Raw genomic sequence first — 18,551 nt, forward strand, 5'->3', positions numbered from 1 at the left:
AAGCACAGACACTACCCTGGCAGGATTGCAACAGCCTTTCGGCCAGCTCAGTGCTTCCAGCCCGTCAGCCCCCAGCAGCCTTCCCAGACACCGGCTTCCTCCTCCGTGAGCCCAGTGCTTCCCACGCAACCCCTCAGATGTCTGCTTTCCCCCTCTCCACCCTCAGAACAGAATGACAACTTTGCTTTGCTGATCTGGTCCTCCACTCAGCTACAGGAGTTTCTGTTTACAGATGGGCCAACAGAGGTGCAGACCAGAACATTCGATGGCTCAGTGAGAGGTTAAGTGTCCTCTCCTTCCTTCTCCCTCATCTTCTCCCTCCCTTTGTTAGACTTTAGGCTGTCTCTCTGAGTCCCTTTGGAGTCAGCCTTCACCCCACAGCACCCTCTGCCAGCCTCTGTTCATATAGAATTCAAGATTCAGCTCTTCCAGTGGGAGAGATGGTGGACGTCTCTGCCCCCATGGACACCTGGGGAAGCAGGCTCAGAGGGCTCGGCCCTCGCTCCTGGGCACACAGTGAGTCAGCAGAAGCCCAGGTGGGACTAGGCCCCTGCCTCTGAGCCCACAGATACTTCCCCTCCTCACTCAGCCCCAAGGGTGACTCATCTGGTGGTGGAGCGGGGGGAGGGAGTCTGATTCCACAAGGGCAAGCAAAGCAGTGCCAGGGAAAGCTGGAAGGGCAGAGTGCTGGAACCAAAGCAGGCAGAGGCGGCCCTGCAGACACAAGTTCCGTCCGGCCTGTCCCTGGTGGAGGGAACCCCGCTCCCCTCCTCTGAGAACCAAGGGGGAGGGCATGGGAGGGGAGAGCACAGGTATCTCCAGGCTCCAGCCAGGCTTCTCTGAATGTCAACTCCCTACCAGATGGCCCCGCCCTGAACACCAACGGCCCAGCTGCAGACCCTCACAGGGCATGCCTCCCTCCCTGGCCTGCTCCCAGCACCCAGCAGGCTTGTCAGTGTCGACCAGAGGCCAATGACCCAGCTCGAGGAGCAGAGGAATGAGAATGAGGGTGGGGGACAAGAAAGCAGAGCTCAGAGTGAAGGGACTCACTAATCCAGAGGGAGGGAGACAGGCCCAGGGCCCACATGCCACAAGATGGTGGCTGAGGGCAAACCCAGACAAAGAAGGGAAAAAGAAACAAACAAAACCACCAAGCATGGCCAGGGGCAAGAGAAACCAGTGGAGGGAGAGATAAAAGACAGAGATGGAAGAAAAGAGGAAGCCAGAAAATGAAGCCTCTCCGGGAGAGCAGGACTGAGACTGAGGCCAGGAGAGGGAAGGAGGCCAAGAATCAGATAAGAGAGGGAGAAAGGGGGTGGGGAAGCGGCAATAAAAACAGTTTAATGATAATGGTGGTGGTCTCAGGTCTTCTGAGTCATAAGGCAATGAAACCGGTATGGTGAAGCTGGGCAAACCGAGGCTCACAGAGCTTGCTTTTTTGGCCCACAGTAGTCAGGGGCAACTGCGGGATTTAACCCACGGGTGGATTTCTTCCAGAGTCCTGTTTTGGAGGCAGAATGGCCAGAGAGGCCGGGAGGAGAACGAGTAGAGATGGAAAAAAAAAGGGAAAGACTCAGAAAGGGACAGAAGGAAGTCAAGAGTTAGAAAGAGACAAACAGACACACACAGGCCGAGGGAACAGGATAGCCGTGTGGCCAGAGTAGGGAAGGAAAGAGAAACAGGCGTGAGCTGTGAGAAATCACACAGGAACACCCAGCAGCTGCGGTGAAGCTTGATGAACTCTTTATTAAGCTAGGGCCCACCAGGAGGACAGCTGGGTCAGGGACAGGGCCTCCCACAGGCTGGAGGGAGGCAGGGGGCACCTGGGCAGGAGTGGGGCGCCCCAGGCGGATGCCCGGGCACTCATTGATTCTTGCTGGCTGCAGGTGTGGGGGTGGTGCCCACGGCCAACTGTTGCACCTTCTCCACCAGCCCGGCCCACTGGCGCTGCAGGTCTTCCACCAGGGGCTGGAACCAGCCCTTGAGGCGGGCCTGGAAGGTCTCGGCCTGCAGGCGCATCTGGCTGGCCTGCTCCTCCACCTTGGCGCGCACCTCCTCCAACTGCTCGCGCATCTTGTCCAGGCGGTCCTGGGCCCTGGCGCCCACCGCCTCCAGCCGCCCGCGCAGCTTCTGGCCCCAGGCCTCAGCGCGCTCCCGCAGTGGCTGGCTGCCCAGGGTGCTCGTGGTGGCGGTCCCCAGTCGGCCCTGCTCCACCAGGGGCCCGAGGCGCTCGCGGAGGGCACTCACGCTGCGCTCGGCGCCCTCGACGGCCCCGGCCCGATACACGGCCAGGCGTTTCTGCAGGTCCTCGGCGTCGCGGAGCAGCCGCTTCCGCAGCTTCCGCAGGTGGGAGGCCAGGCGGTTCCGCAGCTCGTCGGTGGTCTGGCCCAGCATGGCCTGCACCTCGTTGCGGTAATGCGCCAGGCGGCTGCGCAAGTCCTCCATGTCCGTGCCCAGCCGGGCCTGCGCCGCCTGCAGCTCCTTGGACAGGCGGGCCCGGGTTTCCTGGGCCACAGGGCTCAGCTGCTCCTCCAGCTCCGCCTTGTAGGCTTTCACCTCCTTCATGGTCTCCTCCATCAGCGCCCTGGGGGCCGAGAGGGTGGGAGCGTGGGCATGGAGAGAGAGAAATAGGGATCCTGAGCTAGGATGGAGGACCAGAAGGAGAGTAATATTCCAGAGGCAGGACGCGCCGAGAAACAGAATCAGAGAGAGGTGAAGCCAGGAGCTCAAAATGGAAAGAAAGCAAGAAATGAACAGAGACCCAGACCCCCAGGAATCGGCACCGGGGGACAAAAAGAAACCCAGACAGTAGAGGCTGAAGATCCAGAAGGCACTGCCTGCCAGGAGGATCAGGGGCCAGGACAGGGACACTCACGTCAGTTCCTGGGTGACCTGGGTGCTGAGCAGCTCCTCCTGCACCTGGTCAGACAGCGTCTGCACCCAGCGCAGGTAATCCCAGAGACGACCCAGAGCCAGCTCCCAGGGCTGGCTGCCCTGCCATTCGGGCTGCTCCTGCCCCAGCTGCACCTCTGGCTCTGGCTCTGGCTCCACCTCCGCCCGGCATCCTGCACGGGAGCAAGTTCACGGCTGTCAGGGTCCTCTGCCCACTGCAGGCACACAGTACCTGGTACAGAGTAGGTGCTCAACCAGTGCTGGTGGGCTTCTTTAGAGAGCTGGTGAGCAGAGACGGGGGTGGAGGGACATCCAGCACGTTTAATCACTTGACCAGCATTGATTGTCCTGTGCTCCATGCAGGGCCATGCTGGGGTGACGGAGCATAAAACTAATCACAGCTGACACTTATCTAGTGCTCACTACCTGACTGACAACGATGCATTAGAAACTGTTATAACTCCCATTTTAAGGATTGGGAAACTGTGGCTTAGAGTTAGTAAAACAGCTGCTCAGAGCCAGTGAATGTCAGAGAGGCCTCAGACCTGGGGAGATAGACCAGCAGAAGAAGGGACCCAGGGATGTTAGGAAGGCAAGGGGTGCAGCGGAGGATGGAAGGGGGCGGGGGCAGGGAACCAGAGCAAGTTCCGCCCTCATACCGGCCAGGAGCGTGACCACCAACGCAACCCACAGAGCTTTCATCTTCTGGCTTGAGATTGGCCAACCTAGGGGAGGGAGAAATTGTCACTCAACGGCAGTGGGGGCTCCTCCCACCTAGAGCCCCGCCCCATCCGGTCACGGCCTTCAAAGCCTTGGACCCCAGCATCTGCATCAGCCTAATCCTATCACAAATGTTTACCAAGCGGCGCCTTCATTGTCTATTTAATTCCCTAATTGTCTTCTCCTATCTCCCCATCCCCAGGTCTGCCGCCGCCAAAATTCCAGGCCCTCTCCCAAAGTTCAAATTCCACTCACCCCGCCCTCCCCTCCATCCCGGAGTTCCATGGGAGCTCCAACTGGGCGTTCCAACCTCGCATTCCTCGTTGTGCCTTCACATTCTAACCTCCAACCTCACATCTATACACTGCCTTACACATATTCGCTAATTTAACCCTCATTTAAAAGCCCTTCAACCGATGCTCTAGTAACCCGGCCACCATCCTGGTGGCCATCCTGTTACTCCCTATCCTCACCCCGTGCCTCCCATTAACAGAGATATTAGGACGATGGGGGCACCCAGGAGGTGCTCAATAAATGACAATGACAATTCGTGGGCTCTTGCAACGGCTCATTTAGTTTTTCCTATAGGTCCAGCTGCTCCCCCAACCACACCTTCCAGGCAATTCAGGATGCCCCTGCTGCCCACCCTTCTAGGTCCAGTCCCGTCTCTGGCCTCATCCTGCTTCTGTCCTGGCCCAGGCGTAGGACGTTGGACGGTCACCTCCTCCCCCGCAGCCCAACTCTCACAGAAGCCCTGAACTGGGCTCTGTGTCCCCAACTCTGCTTCTCACCAGCTCCCGGGGAACAGTGTCCTTCGCGCCTCCTGGGCTGAGCAGGACTCAGGGATCCCAGATTCATCCAATTATAAGGCTCCCCCTGCCCCGCCCAGTCCTCCAGAGCTAGAGTGAGCTGGACCAGCCCCCTTCAGGTCACGAGGTGGGCTGTCCTCCCCCTTCAAACAAGGCAGGGAGGAGGAGAGAGGTGGGGCTTGGAAGCCCTATCATCCCCCCCACTCCCAGCCCCATGAATGGAGGTGACCTCTCACCCACTAACTCAGGCGCCTTCCTCCATTCTGGTGGGTGGGTTGAGGGGGATGTTAGGGGGGCATGTGGAAGGGGAAGGCGTAGGCAGCTGCCCGGAACACCCATTCCCCGCCCCTCTCTTTTCCAGCAGTTGGTTGAATAGAATTTGGGGGAAGGGCTGGGGGAGTGATATCCTGGGTCATTGGAAGCAGGGGGCTGGGGTCTTGGATTTCTGGGTTGAGGGAGAAGGGAGATGGAGGCCCAGACAAAAATGGGATGGGAGGTCGAGGTGGGGGGTGTTTATAGCGCAAGTGGTAGAGCGCATGCGTAGCATGCACAGGGTCCTGGGTTCAATCCCCAGTACCGCCTCCAAAAAAAAAAAAAAAAAAAACAAAAAAAACCAGATAAGCCTAATTACCTCCTCCAAAAAAAAAAGAAAAAAGAGAAATGGGATGGGACGTGTGGGGACAGTGTAGCATCTGCTAAAAGCCTAGGCTTTGAGTGAAACCCGGTTTTTAACCCTCACTCTCTGTGACTTTGGGCACACGTAAGTACCTCTCTGAGCCCTTTTCCCCATTTGTGAAATGAAAATCCAGCATTTTAACAGAGGCTTTGTGGATTCCAGGAGCCACCTGCATATTGTGCCTTCCCCCAGGGCTTGGAGCAATCATGTTGACTCTGGAACCAAAATGTCCTGGCCTGAATCCAGGCTCTGCTGGTCGCCAGCTGTGTGACCATGAGCAAATGACAGCCTCTCTGAACGTCCAGTTTCTTGGTCCAGAAAACTAGGATAGTTGCCTTATTGTTTGGTGAATTGTTTGGTATATGTCAAGTACTGAGAACCGTCACTGCTGTGGTGGGCCACAGTGTCACTGTCCCCTCCCCAGCAGCCGTTACATGCACCCCAGCTGTTTCACATATGAGTAACCCCTGATTTGGAATTGAGGTGGATAGTGAAGCCAGTAAGAAATAGAAGAGCTTCAACTCTTTGAATAGAATGGAGGAGCTTGCTTCTGAGGGTGTGGGGACATTGGATACTGTGGCATCTGAGGCTGGTCTCAGGAAGGGAGCCCCCATGCCAGACAGGCCAGGGCCTGTTTGCTTTGGCCTCAGAAGGCCCTGGCAGGGAATGGGTTGGGTGGCTTCTCTGAGCCGTGAGGGGTCATCACTGGTCAGTGGCCTCCCTCCGCAGACAGTGTGTGCCAGGGTTTCAGTTCCTCTGTCTGGAGTGGGGTCAGGGGTGTCAGCTTGCCTCCCCTGCTTCCAGCCCTCCCTGTCCCCACCAGTGAATCAGACTCCAGCCCCCTCCCTCCCCACCAGGGGCCAGAAGCCCACGGCCTTTTCCCAAGGGTAGTAACTGATTCTGAAGCCCTTCCAGGTGCTTGAATACTTCGTGAAGCTTTTCAAAAGCTCTGATCTTCCTGTTAGTCTTCACACACCTTCATCCTCTGCCCTCTTTGGAACCTGGAAAAATCTTGGGAGTCCCAGCCCTCTGCCCCCACCCCTGCACCCAGAGACAGCCTCATCCCTGTTGCTTTAGTTCTTAGGGACAAAGTCCTCTGCAGCCACGCTGGCCAGGCCAAGCTGAGGTGAGTGACCACAGGACCACGCCCTCCTGGGGAGGGAAGCCTGTGATGTCCCCGGCGGCTGGGAAAGTCACAAGGAGGCTGTGTGACCCTGGGCCAGGCCCGTCCCCGTGCTGGGCTGGGCTCTGGCCAATGACCAGACTTGACTCCCTTGCGGTTTGTGCCCCCCTGCCGGCCACTGTGGGGAGGTCGGGTGGATGGAATAGGCCAAACGGGGCCACAGACACATCACACGTAGGAAAACAGAGGCCTCCCATTTCACTTGGGTTTTTTTCATGTATATTTTTTGTTGTTTTTTTTTTTTCTGTAAAATGTCCCAGTTCTTCCATAACTTATAAACATGATTTATATGCAGGGTGGGCGGGCAAGTGGGCAGGGCGGGCTGACTGGGGGTGGGAAGCTCCTCTGCTTACTGCCCCCTTGGGGCTGGGCCCAGGGCCCTTTGGGGGATGGGAACACCCCAACACCTCCCTGAGGTTGTCTGGCTGCCTCTGCCCCATGGTGCTCAGAATCCCGTGTGCCCCTCGATTCCAGAATCCCTTCCTGGACCTCCAGGCCTGCGGGGCACGCTGCCCCTGGTACTCTGAACCCTGAAGCGCCCGTGGTTCCAGAATCCCCCCTCAGCTGCTGGGGTGATGGGTCCCCTCCTTTCCGCTGTCCCCCTGACCCCCGAGGAGGGAGGGAAGGGAGGGGGAGGGGGACTCAGGTCTCCCCTCCATGGCAGGGGGAGGGGGAGGTGGGATCTGAAGGAGAAAGGGCGTGGAAGGCAGGGGCCAGGAGGGGCTCAGCCAATAGTGAGGCCGAAGCCGCACTGGAACTTGTTCTTTCGGTGATTCAGGAAGGCCCCGAGGGCCAATGTCAGGGGCAGGGGTGGGAGCTTCTTCTCCAGCGTGGCACCCACGATCCAGTTGCTGTCCACGGAGCCTGCCGGCAGATAGCTGTGTATGAGCCACGTGCTGGCTTCTTGCTCTGTCCCCAGGAGCTGCCCCAGACTGCTGTCCATGCGGTCCCCATCATCCCGAAGCCCCTCAACGCACCCCAAGAATTTCAGCTCTGAGCTTAGTGCACCCCACCTCCGGAGAGCCCCCCCAGCATCCACTCTGGTCCTGTTTGCAGCAGGTTGCTGCGGCTCTCTGGGGATGGGTCTGTCCCTCCCACTGTTAGCTCTTGGGGATGGGGACAGGGCCTGGTGACTGCTGTGTCCCCAGCCCCCTCGACACAAAGCTGGGCACAGAGCGGTGCTGAGTATCTGCTGAATGAAAGACTGAACTCTCCTCTAGGGCTTGTGTGCCAGAACCTGACAGGTGTGCAAGTACCTGGTGCCATTCCCGCACAGTGCGGAGGGAGGACTCACTGACCAGGAGTTGAGGAGAGCAGAGCCGTAACCCAAACCCAGCCTCTGACAGCAGGCTACTGCCCGCAGAGCGAGGGCTCGAGCAGCAAGCAGGGGAGGCAGGCTTCAGAGGCAAAAACAAAAAAACCCCAAACCCTTCACTGGGCCTCCTTGCTGCCTTGAGAAGCCCTGGCCCAGGCCGACTGAAGCTGCCTTACTGGGGCAATCTCCACACACCCCAAGCCTGAGAAGCACTGAGGTCCAAGAAAAAACTTGAGACTAGAGTCGGTGAGCCTGGGGGAAGGTTCTGGATCTGGCTGAGGCTGTGCAACGTCCCAAATGGGAGATATGGGGTGGGCTGGCTGTGCTCCAAGTTGCCTTCCACTCATGATAAAAAGAGAGAAGGGGCCAGGTGTGCAGACTGGGAGAGGGCCACTGGTGGGGTGAGGAGGGAGGGTGGTAGATACAAAGCTTGGGGCCCAGGCACCTACCCTCCCTGGGTAATTTGGGGGGCCGGCATGATGCCCTCTACCATCGCCCCTGGTCTAGACACCCCCTCAGAGCTGAGTCACCTGTCGTTTCCCAAGTAAGGAAATGGGGGCCTGTACCTTTGAAGAGGAGGTTGGCCTTGGGCAGGTCCAACTGGTACCCAAAGGAGACACTTGTGTCCTGCATCCTTGTGCTGGCCTCGAACTCCACACCCACCTGCAGCTGGAGGGGCCAGGACAACACAGGCGAGTCAGCCTCCTGGGTGCGAATCTCAGGCACAGCAGCCCCCAGCACCCCGTGCCCGGCAAGCATACCCTGACAGCCAGTCCCCGGACTAGCTCACCTGGTCGCTGGCTTTGTGGTAGTACGTGGCGTGCATGCCCGCCTGACCCAACGTTACTGTTGCCACCCAGTTGTTCACTGTAAGAGAGCAAGGCGGTGGGTGGGGCAGGTTACCAAGAGGGCTTGGGCATCTGGGAATCTAGGTTCTCCTCCACCTCCCTCAGACCCAGGAGTCCAGGCCCCTAGCCCCCTCCTCCTTCAGACCCAGGTGACCAGGGCCCCCAGGCTCACATGTATATTTCCCAGCTAGTGACATAACAGTGCCCTCCTCCCCGGGCCGCCGGTGATAGACCAGCTCTCCGCCCAGGGCCAGACACGGCGTGATGCTCTGGAGGTAGTGGGCCACGAGGATTCCTGCAGGGGAGACGGTAAGTTAACACTTGGTTTGTTGGTTAGTTTCCGCCTTGTCACAGTGCCAGGCTAGACTCCTGCTCCAGGCAGCCTTCTAGACTTGCCCCTGCGAGAGGCTCAGGGCTGCCTCAGGCCTCCCAAGCAGGCTCCTTGCTCAAGTGGTTCACAGGACCCTGAGGTCAGCCTCCCAGGCCCCGTGGGACCTCAGCTACTCTGCATTCATGTGCCTCCGTTTACGGAGGAGCCTACAGAGGCTGAAGGATTAAGTCACTCCACAAGGTCACAAAATGGGTCAGGGGCAGACTCCAGGCCTCTCCACCTCCCAAGCCCAGGCTCTGAACTGCTCTCCCGCCAGGAGAGGTAAGAGGGTACGGTTGGTAAGAGCACACCTCGGGGGGCCAGAAAGCCTGCGTTCAGATCCCAGCCCCACCACTTGCTGGTGGAGGAACCTCAGGCCTCTGGCATCACTCCTGGCAAGGACCACCTGGCAAGGTTGTGAGGAAGAGCTCAGGGCTGGAAGCAGGAGCAGTATCTACACAGCCAGCACCCAGCAATCACGAGGATGGGCCCTGCTGAGGTCTACTTCCTCTGTTCCTCGGCAGCAGGGATGGCTCTGAGGCTCCCTGAGTGTATGTTAACAAATGACTTCACCACTGCGCTGATTCCTTGAGCCCGAGGACAGAGACTCACTCGTGTCTGTCTCTGAAGCCCCAGAGACTAGACACCAGAGTGACCTCTGCAGAGGGGAAGAACCAGGGAGGAAGACAGAGGGGGTACGCGGAGGGAGAGAGAGAGAAGCGGAAAACAAAAGACAACTCTGTAGTGACAGGAAAATGATCAGAAAGGGAGAGGGATGGAGGAATGAAGATTCCTAACCTGACGAGATGGAGCAGTTGAGCTCAGTGAAGATAAGCTTGGAGATAAGCTTAGAGATAGACGCTCAGTGAGAAGAAGGAATACAGGACAGAAAGGAAGGTGGGGACAGGCAGGGACAGGACAGGCCCAGAGTTGGGGGTGGGTGGTACAAAGCCTAGGGGACAGGAGCACAAGGTGTCAAGCTAGAGACAGGAAGCAGGAGATGTAACTATGCTTCCCAGAGATTAGAGGCACCAGCCTGGGGACAGGCTGGAGGCAGCAGGACAGGGACGGGTGGACAGGATCTGGGGCCGCTCACATGTGCAGGCACACCTGGGAAGGGGCGGCCACCAGCGGAACTGAGGGAGGCTGAGGGTTCCTGGCCAGGGACCTGGTGGTGTCTTCTGGGGCAGCTGGGGTCAGGGTGGGCTGGAGCGGATCCCTAAGGGCTCGAGTGAGTGAGTTTGTCCATTTCTTCACCCCACAAGTAGATGATACAGATCTACCTCCTGACTCCTACCCCTGGAGCTGCCTGTTAAATCATCACCAGCACACCTCTGGCCCGGATTGCCCTCTCCTTCGATAAAAGGGAACCCGAGACCCAGAGAGAGAAAACTGACTATCTCGAGTTCACACAGGGACTTCAACTCAAGAGTCTCTGGTCACTACTGGGACTGAGAGACCCCCAAACTTCTCTCCCACTCCCCCTCCATCTCCTGGGACTGCCTCGTCCTCTGCTCCCTGGATCCCACTCTCACCCTCTCCAAACAACCCTGCACGCAGCAGACAGAGGGATCTTGCTCAAGCACAGACCTGACCCCGCTCTCCCCCTGCTCAGGCTCCCCAATGCCAAGGAGACCCTGGCTCCTCACGGAACAGGTGCAAGGCCCCATATGGCTGGTCCCCAGCTTTGAGAGAGCCATCGTCTCATCCCATAACACAGCTGGCCATGCTGCAGGAACACGTGGAGCTCTCTTCTGCCTTCAAGCCCATGCACACACCATCCCTTCGGCTGGGTGTACCAGTCCCTCTGCTTCGTCTGGGAAAGTAAATGTTTGCACTGAAGCCATTTCCTGGATTTGCCTGCTTTCTCTCCGTGGGATTGAAGCTGCCATCACCACAGGACCACTGCGGCCGCATAGCCCTGGCCTCCTGCAGTCGGCCCGAGCCTCTCCTGGTTGCCCCGTGCCCTATGGAGTCGCTCTCTCTGCGCCCCAAGCACGTTCCCTGGGCCTCTGGCTCGTGGTTGCCCTGCGCCGGGATGTTTTTCCTCCGAGGGCTTTACAGCTCATTGTCCAGCACTTAGCTCCTCACAGGCCTGAGCATTCCAGCCCTTCCTGCATCTCTGTCTCCTCAAGCTGCTCTGGTTTTCCCTCCTGCTTGCGTCCAGACCCAGCTCCCCCATGACCTGGGAGCTCCCCGAGGAAGGAGCTTTGTCAAGACCAGTGGTTCTCAACCGGGGCCATTCTGCGACGTCTGGAGCAGCGAGGGAGAAACCACGGAGCTCAAGACCCCACAAGAAGGACAGGAAGTGAGTCAGCGATCTGTGGGCAAAGAGGAGGCCGTGGGCAAGGGGCAGAGTGCAGCTGGCCTGGAAAAGGAGCCTGGTCTCCGGAAACCTACAGGGCAGGCAGGGGCTCTCTGGCTTTGGGTCCCAGCACCACCCGGCCCAGAACAGGCACAGGTGCGCGAGGTGCTCAGAATGAAGCAGAGGCTCCAGGGGAGGAACTGAGGCCATGGGAGGGAACTGAAGTGAAACGATGGGCTCCTCAGTGAGGCAGAGGCTGCAATTCAAATCTCAGCTCCTCTGCTTCCTAGCTGTGTCCGTTTCACCCCTGAGCCCTGCTCTCCTCATCTGTGGGAACACTGAGCCCCGACCCGTGGTGGGAGTGCACCCTAACTAGGCGTAGCTCGCCCCGTACTCAGGGCCGAAGCTGGGCTCTCCCACTGCTCCCTTAGGAAGATGTGCTCACTGCTACTGTGCCCCAGAGACAGACAAGGAAACTGAGGCTCAGAGGGGGCAGAGCCACCAACTATAGGTGGTCAGCACTGACCCGGGCCCAGTAGTTTTGATCAGTGTCTCGGGGGGAGGAAGGGACACCTGTAAGAACTGAGAGATGAGAGTGTCACCAGTGGCCTTGGGCTCCAGGGAAGAGGGAAGGAGAGGCCAGCGCTGGGTAGATGGAAGGACGACGCTGGTGAGTGTTTGCACAGCGCGGGCCAGTGCTAGAGGAGCCGGAACTCTGGAGGTGGACTCGCTGATGTCCTTGGGGAAGCACCTGTCCCTGTGTGCCTCGATGACTTGGGGGTGACAGCAGCACCGACCCCACAGGGCTGCTGAGGATTCTGTGAGCTTCTACAGGACCACTTGTTTCCTCAACGCTCTACCCCTAGTGCCTCGAATGAGGGACAAAGTGCGCACGATAAGCTTTGGGCCTGATAAAGGGCAGGAGGTGGAAACCAGCTTGCGCTGTAACCATCACTCAGCATTTTCTGAGCACCTACTCTGTTCCCAGCATGGTTCCAGGTGCTGCGCAGACAGTAGTGAGTAAGCAGATGACTCCCTGCCTGGAGAGAGCTGACGTCCTAGCATGGGAGGCAGGTGAGGAAGAGCGAGACCACTTCAGAGGGAAGGGCTACCACGGAGACGCGAACATCACTTTAGCCAAGGAAGGTCTCTCAGCGAGGGTGGTGTGTGTCCTGAGAGGCGTTCATTCAGCCATGTCAAGATCAGAAAGAATTCCAAGCAGTGGGGATGGCAGATGAAAGAGAGGGGACCGGGGAAGAAACAACACAGTGATTCCAGAAGAGCTCTTGTGGTCCAGCTGCAGTGAGCGTGTGAGCAGGTGGAAGAGGAGGGTGGAGGGGACAGGACCCCCGCTCTGGGGCCCCTGGATGCAGCCCACCTAGGAGGCCTCTCATGCCCAGCCTCCCATCTCCCAGCCCGTCCCTCTCTCCTCACCTTCACGGCTCCTCTCCTCCCCTTCTTCTGGAAGCTCAAAGGTGACACCTCTGCAAAGGCTCCTGAGCCTCCAGAAGGCAGAAGTGAGGGCTCTCCCTGGGGACTCCCAGATATCCTGGTTTCCCACCTCACACATGCATTCACTCAGCGCTCACTGCCCAAGAGCCTAGGGCCCAGCCACAAGGTGGGAACCAACGCCACCCTTCCAGTGGTCCAAGCCAAAAAGAAGGGGACTGATCTCTTATTTCTGACCTCTCTCTTATCCCCAACACCCAATCCATCAGCAATCCCCACTGCTCCAGCTTCAAAGTACATCACTTCTCCCCCCCTCCACTGTCCCCAGGCTGGAACCTCTTGTGGTCCAGTCTCCATGTGTTGGCACAAGGGGTCCCGTTAGAAGCTAAGTCAGAGCCTGCTCCTCTCAAAATCCTCTGGTGACCTCAGACTCACTCAGAGTAAAGACCAAAGTTTTACAAAGCCTTATATGATTTGGCTTCATTGCCCTCCTTCCTTTTTCATTACAGCCCGGATCTTCCTTGACGTTCCAGTAAAGGGTTCTACTTCAGAGCCTTTGCACTTGCTGTTCCTTCCAGCTGAAAAGCTCTTTTCCCATGTATTTGCTTGACACCTTCCCTCACACCCCTCAGTCTTCGTGCAAACATTAGTTATGTAATGAAGCCTTTTCTGCAGACTCCACCCACTGCTCCTGAGGCTGTAATCTTTTCACATCACTCCATCACTACGTCTTTTCTTTATATGCTGCTTTACTTGTGTCAGGAGAATGGAGGCTCCCAGAGGACGAACTTAATTTTCCTTTGTTCACCACCTTACCCTTGGGGTCTAGAATATACACAGTACGTGATCGCTAAACACTCACTAAATGAATGTAGAGAAATCAAAGGCAGACACCTAGAGATGAGAAAAAAAAAAGGGAACCAAAGCGGAGAAGTACAGACAGAAGAAGTCAGCCGGTCCCTGCCCCCAGCTAACCCCGTCAGCTTCCACCTCAGACTCACTTGCTTCCCCACAACTGCACGTAGACCCCGCCCGCCTTGGGATCTGCTCTCTGCCCCCAGGCAACCCCAGAGCCCCACAAGTAGTAACAAGAGCAGCTCATCTTGGGACCTGTCACATGCTTAACCCTATTTGAAGCTCTCCAGACATATGAACTTCCATGACCTACTCAACAAGCCTGTGAGGCAATCTGATTTTACAGATGAGGAAACAGGCCCACAGAACTGATGAAAGTGCATATAATCGCAGTTGAGACAGCGGCACAGCTGGGGCTTCAATCACTTTCTCACCCACAATGCTATGGGGCCCAATGTTCTCAAGACATTTCCTGCCCAGGACCAGTTCTTGGATAGTAGAAAAGGAGGGAGGGAGAAAGAAATGGATTTGCTGGTTGAGCTGGGGCGGGGGTTGAACCACCCTTCAAGCCCCGGGCCTCTTACCTGAACCCACCAGGACGTCTGGGTTCCCCAGGGTGACGGCTGCCGTGAAGTCGGAACCCCGGTATTCCCCGTCTACCTGCCAGTTCACAAACTTCGACTGCTGGGTCTGTGAGGGAGAAGGGGATGCGTGAGGGTCCCTTCCAGATACAAAAGCCTTTCCTTATCCCCTTATTTTCTTTTTTTCTTTTTTTTTCTAATTGAAGTATAGTTGATTTACAATGTTGTGTTAACTCCTGGTATACAGCAGTGATTCAGTTATACAAATATATGTCATGTCCAGTTTTCTTGTTTATAGGAGAGAGGCTTCAGCCTCCTAGACCCTCCCTAAGAGCAGGTTCAAATATTTACTAGTCAAGTAAGGGAGGGAAGGCAGAAGCAAAGGAAAAGCAGTCAAACAACAGAGCTGGCGATAAGGCAGGATCCTAGTTCCTCCTCAGGTGATCTACAGAACAATGCGTCTTTGAGTTAAGGCCCTACCCAGATGGATGTAACTTCAGGCTGGGCACCAGATTCCTGGCATAACACCCTGTGACCCCCCTCCAAACAACCAGAAGAAAGTCACACATCCTGCAGCCCTCCTCACCAAATCTGCCTTTAAAAACTCTTCCCTGAAAACTGTCTTTAAAGTCTGAGCCACCCGTACTCTGCTTCAAACTCAGATGTTTTGGTTTGTTTGGCCTCACTGTGCATTGGGCATATGAACTTAGGTTCCTGGGTTCGACAAGGGCTTGGTGCTCAAGGTGACTGGGGGAGCAGCTGACACAACTCCCACTCACCTGAATGGCCATCTTTGATCTGAGGCCAGGGCCCAGCTGGTGAATGACCTGAGCGTTGAGGCTGCCACTATTGTCCATGTCACCCACCAGCACGGGGAATGCCTGTGGGGCAGAGAGCAGGATTAGAGATCAGAGACAGAGCACTAATGGAAGTACAAGCATGATGGGCCTCGGTGAGAATCCTAGATTTAGAAAGCCCCAGACTGAGCTCATCTCCTCCAGGAAGGCCTCCAAGACCACCTAGGCTGAGTTAGGCTCCTCTCTGGGCCCCCACAGCCTTTGGTTCCCCCATTTCAGTCCTGCCCACCCTGCACTGTTACTATCTGGCGACAGGTCTGTTCCCTTTCTCTGCTAGGCTATGAGCCTCATGGCTGTTTCAGTCACTGCTAGGTCCCCAGCACCGCTCAGCACAGGGCTGGGCACAGAATGGGGTAAAAGGAAAGTTTGTTGAATAAACTAATGTATTGAATGGAAATAGTTAATATAAGCAGAGATCTAATTTAGCCCAACTCCTCCTTGTCCTGCCTCAGCCTCCTTACAAGCCCCCAGGTTTGCCTTCTTCACTCCCCTAACCTAACATTTCTCAGGCTGTCTGCTGAGGCTATTTCCAAAGCATTCATCCCACCATGTCTTTCCCTCTTCAGATCTTCCTATGGCTCTCTCGCGCCCCCTAGTGAAAGTTCAAATGTCTAACTTGGCCTTCAAAGCCCAGCATGATTTACAACCCAGCTCTGCCCCCTCTAGGTCATTACTGTCTGGTGACCCGGGTGTCCCCGGACTCGCCCAGCCCAAGGCTGGGCAGAGAGGTGGGGGTCAGGATGAAGAAATGACCCAGATTCCAATGCACCTTGGAGAGACACAGTCCCCACCTCCCAACACCCTCAGCAGCTCTGGCCTCCTACTGACAAAGTGTTCTTAGCTTGCCTGTTTGGCTACATTATTTGTTAGAAGAAAGATACAATGAATGAATGGCAAAAGGAACCTCACCTCTGTGGGACTCAGCTGCTTTGTCCCCACATACGTGACCCCGAAGTGGTAGTTGGACTCCCCGATTGTGCTGAGGGCTACTGTGTGGTTCACCTGGGAGAAAAGGGAGGGCTGTGGTGATGAGACTGTGCCCCCTCCCCCAGGAGCCCAGCTGAGCCCACTCCCAGGACAGCTCCCCTCCCACCTGGGATAGGGGATACTTGCCAATCTGGCTTCCCCATCAGGGCATCTCTGGGCTGGGCAGGGGATGAAGACTGGGAGGTGTGGACTGACTAGATTAGAGACTCAGAGAAGAGATGTGCCAGGGCTGGGACTGCATACCTGGTACTTCATTCCTGCCTGGATGCTGGTTGTAGGGGAAGGGAGGATCTCTGGCTTCTGGATCTCTAAACACTACCACTGGCCCCCATTGAGTAGTCAGCCTGGCACTGTGTCTCTGAGTCTTTTCAAGTACCAAGGAGCCCAGACCTTTAGGGAGGAGGAGTAAGGGGGCTGTATATGCAGATACAGGGGAATGGCTGGGATGACCTCTGGAGAATAATGGCCTCAGGAAGGCTCACCTGGAAATGATTACTCAACCCTTTGTTGACTGTGAGCTTGACACCTTCCATCTGAATAGGAAACAGCTCTAAAGAAGAGAGAAATGCTATCACACTCCAACACACACACACACACACACTATCTCTCATCCCTTCCTTCCCTATCATGCCGGCTCTCCCTTCTCCAGGGACGAACAAGCAGCACATTGCACAAAGTACCCCAACCAGCAAAGAGGCAGAATAGCCTAGTGGATGGGCCCAGGACCAAGGCCTTTGCCTGCATCCAAATCACAGAATTACCTTTGTGACCTTAGGCAAGTCACTTTATATCTCTGTCAAACGTTATCATCTGTAAGATGAAAATACTCACTACATGGAAATATTGCAAGAATTTAATGAGTTAACACATACTGAATTCCAGAACAGTGCTCAGTAAGTCTCCACCACTTTTGCTACCATAATTATTCCAAGCCAGGATCCTAAGCCTTGGGTTCCACCGCCACTAGCCCCTTGCTGACACTTTGCTGACACTGTGACCTTGGGCCTCAGTTTCCCTCTCAACCACATGAAGCTGGCTTGGCTGATTCCTGGGGATCCTGAGGTTCCTAAGGCTTTTCTCTAAGGCTTTGGCATTCCATCCCGAGGTTCCACCATTTGATCCCATCGCTCTAAGCCCCAAGTCCGACGTTCCACCACGCGATCCCAACGTCAACTCCTAATGCTCTGTTAAGTTATTCCAATGGTCTATGCCAATTCTTAAGGTCCTCAATGTGCTCCCGCTTCCCCCGAGATCCGGGCCATCGCACCCCTACCAGGCCCCTAGCCCCTCACCCTTGCACTTCCGGTGGCACTCCTCGAACGTGCCCGGATTGGGCAGGCAGCCGCAGGCCCCATCATCCGCGGTCCCTCCAGAGCTGGCGGCCGCAGTCCCGGGGGTCCGTTCGGAACCTCGACCTGCGCCAGCCCCAGTGCCCAGGCCGCCCCCGAGCGGCGGCAGCGTGAAGCCCGGAGGAGAGGGCGGAGGCGGCGGCAGTCCCACGAGGGGAGGCGCAGGCGGCGGCGGCGGCGGCCCTGCGGGCGGCGAGCTAGCGGCCAACACGTTCCCCATGGTCGCCTGTAAGGGGAAAGGTCAAAGGGCAGAGGTCAAGGCCCGCAGTCTCCAGGCCTAGTCCCCAGCCAACACCCCCCTGCTCGGAGCCTCGGTTCTCACCGCGGCAGCGCCTCCTCCGGGTCTGGGCTTCGCTCCCACCCCGTGCGCCACGCGCAACCGAACCCGCTGCCGCCGCCGCCGCCACCGTCGCCCCGCCCCGCCTAGCCCATTGGTTTAGCGTGCCTTGGGGTCCGCCCACCAGCTTCAGAGCCTGGCCTTACTATTGGAGTCATGGATGAGAGTCCCACCCATCTCTTTGGAACGTCCTTTTCTGTTGGTTTCCACTCTCAGACAGGTCAAAGCACACCTCCCCGCCCTTCCCATTGGCTCGTGGCACCCACCCCGATTGGCTCGCGATGCCGCGGGTTCCTGTGCTCACTCGCCATTGGTCTGTGCTGCGCACTTTGCAACGCCCAGTGACTTATCGCCTCTGCCCCATTCCAGAAGGCGTTCCCCTTTTGGACTCCGCCCCGCGGCGAAACTGCCATGATAATTGGTCGGCCTTGGCCCTTGCAGCATCCTAATTGGCTCCAACAGGTACAGGGGCCCGACCCTGGTGGCGTAATCAACCTCGTGTGTTCATTGGCTAATGTGCCAGGGTCAAGGGACACAGGTAAAGGTGGGTTGAGCGGCAGAGGCTGCTAGGCAGCAAGGTCAGGCCTCGCATCCCACCAGGCACCGCGGTAAAGGGGCGGCCCTGTAGTCCGCAGTCGCGGACCGAAATCGGAAGTACTAGCTTCTCCCACAGTGCCCCGGGAGAATTCTAACCCATTAGGTGAACCCTGTCCGGCTTCTTGTTACCCACAATGCCCCTTACCTACTTAACGGGACAGTTGCCGTAGACCCACCCCTTTCATTACCCATCATGCCCTCTGGGTCTCTCCCTCCGCCCCCACCCTAGTCATGGCGGCTTCTATCTTTGGCCCATTCATTCCTGTCCCATTACCCAGCATGCCTTCCGTCCCATTCATTTCAGTTTGGTTGCTTGTAACCCCGTTAGCTCATTTCTGTCAGTTCACTTCCATCGTTCTTCCAGCCCTTCCTTAACTAACCATCAAGTTTTGGGTCCACTACCCATTATACCTGGGACCCC

At 57.0% G+C, this 18,551-nt stretch overlaps 2 protein-coding genes across 2 annotated transcripts; both read right to left on the bottom strand.

The window, feature by feature from the left end:
• Positions 1-1,721: 1,721 nt before the first annotated feature.
• APOE (apolipoprotein E) lies at positions 1,722-4,496 on the bottom strand. Its single transcript, XM_074369455.1, has 4 exons — positions 4,404-4,496; positions 3,552-3,617; positions 2,876-3,065; positions 1,722-2,584 (listed from the first exon to the last, which is right to left on the bottom strand). The coding sequence occupies exons 1-4, from the start codon at positions 4,468-4,470 to the stop codon at positions 1,864-1,866; spliced, it is 1,044 nt and encodes a 347-aa protein (XP_074225556.1). The 5' UTR covers positions 4,471-4,496; the 3' UTR covers positions 1,722-1,863.
• Positions 4,497-6,482: 1,986 nt separating this feature from the next.
• Positions 6,483-17,672, bottom strand: TOMM40 (translocase of outer mitochondrial membrane 40). The gene is made up of 10 exons (XM_010946789.3): positions 17,519-17,672; positions 17,140-17,422; positions 16,330-16,397; positions 15,770-15,862; positions 14,783-14,884; positions 14,007-14,112; positions 8,616-8,738; positions 8,386-8,462; positions 8,162-8,264; positions 6,483-7,144 (listed from the first exon to the last, which is right to left on the bottom strand). Exons 2-10 carry the CDS (start codon positions 17,414-17,416, stop codon positions 7,005-7,007), a joined length of 1,089 nt encoding a protein of 362 aa, XP_010945091.2. The 5' UTR covers positions 17,417-17,422; positions 17,519-17,672; the 3' UTR covers positions 6,483-7,004.
• Positions 17,673-18,551: the final 879 nt, after the last annotated feature.

This window comes from Camelus bactrianus, chromosome 9 (assembly GCF_048773025.1).
Source record: "Camelus bactrianus isolate YW-2024 breed Bactrian camel chromosome 9, ASM4877302v1, whole genome shotgun sequence".
In the NCBI taxonomy this organism is placed as follows: Eukaryota; Metazoa; Chordata; class Mammalia; order Artiodactyla; family Camelidae; genus Camelus; species Camelus bactrianus.

Excerpts from the sequence above, each read along its gene's own strand:
- APOE (XM_074369455.1), bottom strand. The coding sequence starts at position 4,470 with ATGAATCTGGGATCCCTGAGTCCTGCTCAGCCCAGGAGGCGCGAAGGA. Across the intron at positions 3,618-4,403 it reads ACACTGTTCCCCGGGAGCTG|GTTGGCCAATCTCAAGCCAG; the intron begins GTGAGAAGCAGA and ends TCCCTCCCCTAG. Across the intron at positions 3,066-3,551 it reads GGTGGTCACGCTCCTGGCCG|GATGCCGGGCGGAGGTGGAG; the intron begins GTATGAGGGCGG and ends GCTCCCGTGCAG.
- TOMM40 (XM_010946789.3), bottom strand. The coding sequence starts at position 17,416 with ATGGGGAACGTGTTGGCCGCTAGCTCGCCGCCCGCAGGGCCGCCGCCG. Across the intron at positions 15,863-16,329 it reads GGTTGAGTAATCATTTCCAG|GTGAACCACACAGTAGCCCT; the intron begins GTGAGCCTTCCT and ends CTTTTCTCCCAG. Across the intron at positions 8,739-14,006 it reads AGACGTCCTGGTGGGTTCAG|GAATCCTCGTGGCCCACTAC; the intron begins GTAAGAGGCCCG and ends TCTCCCCTGCAG.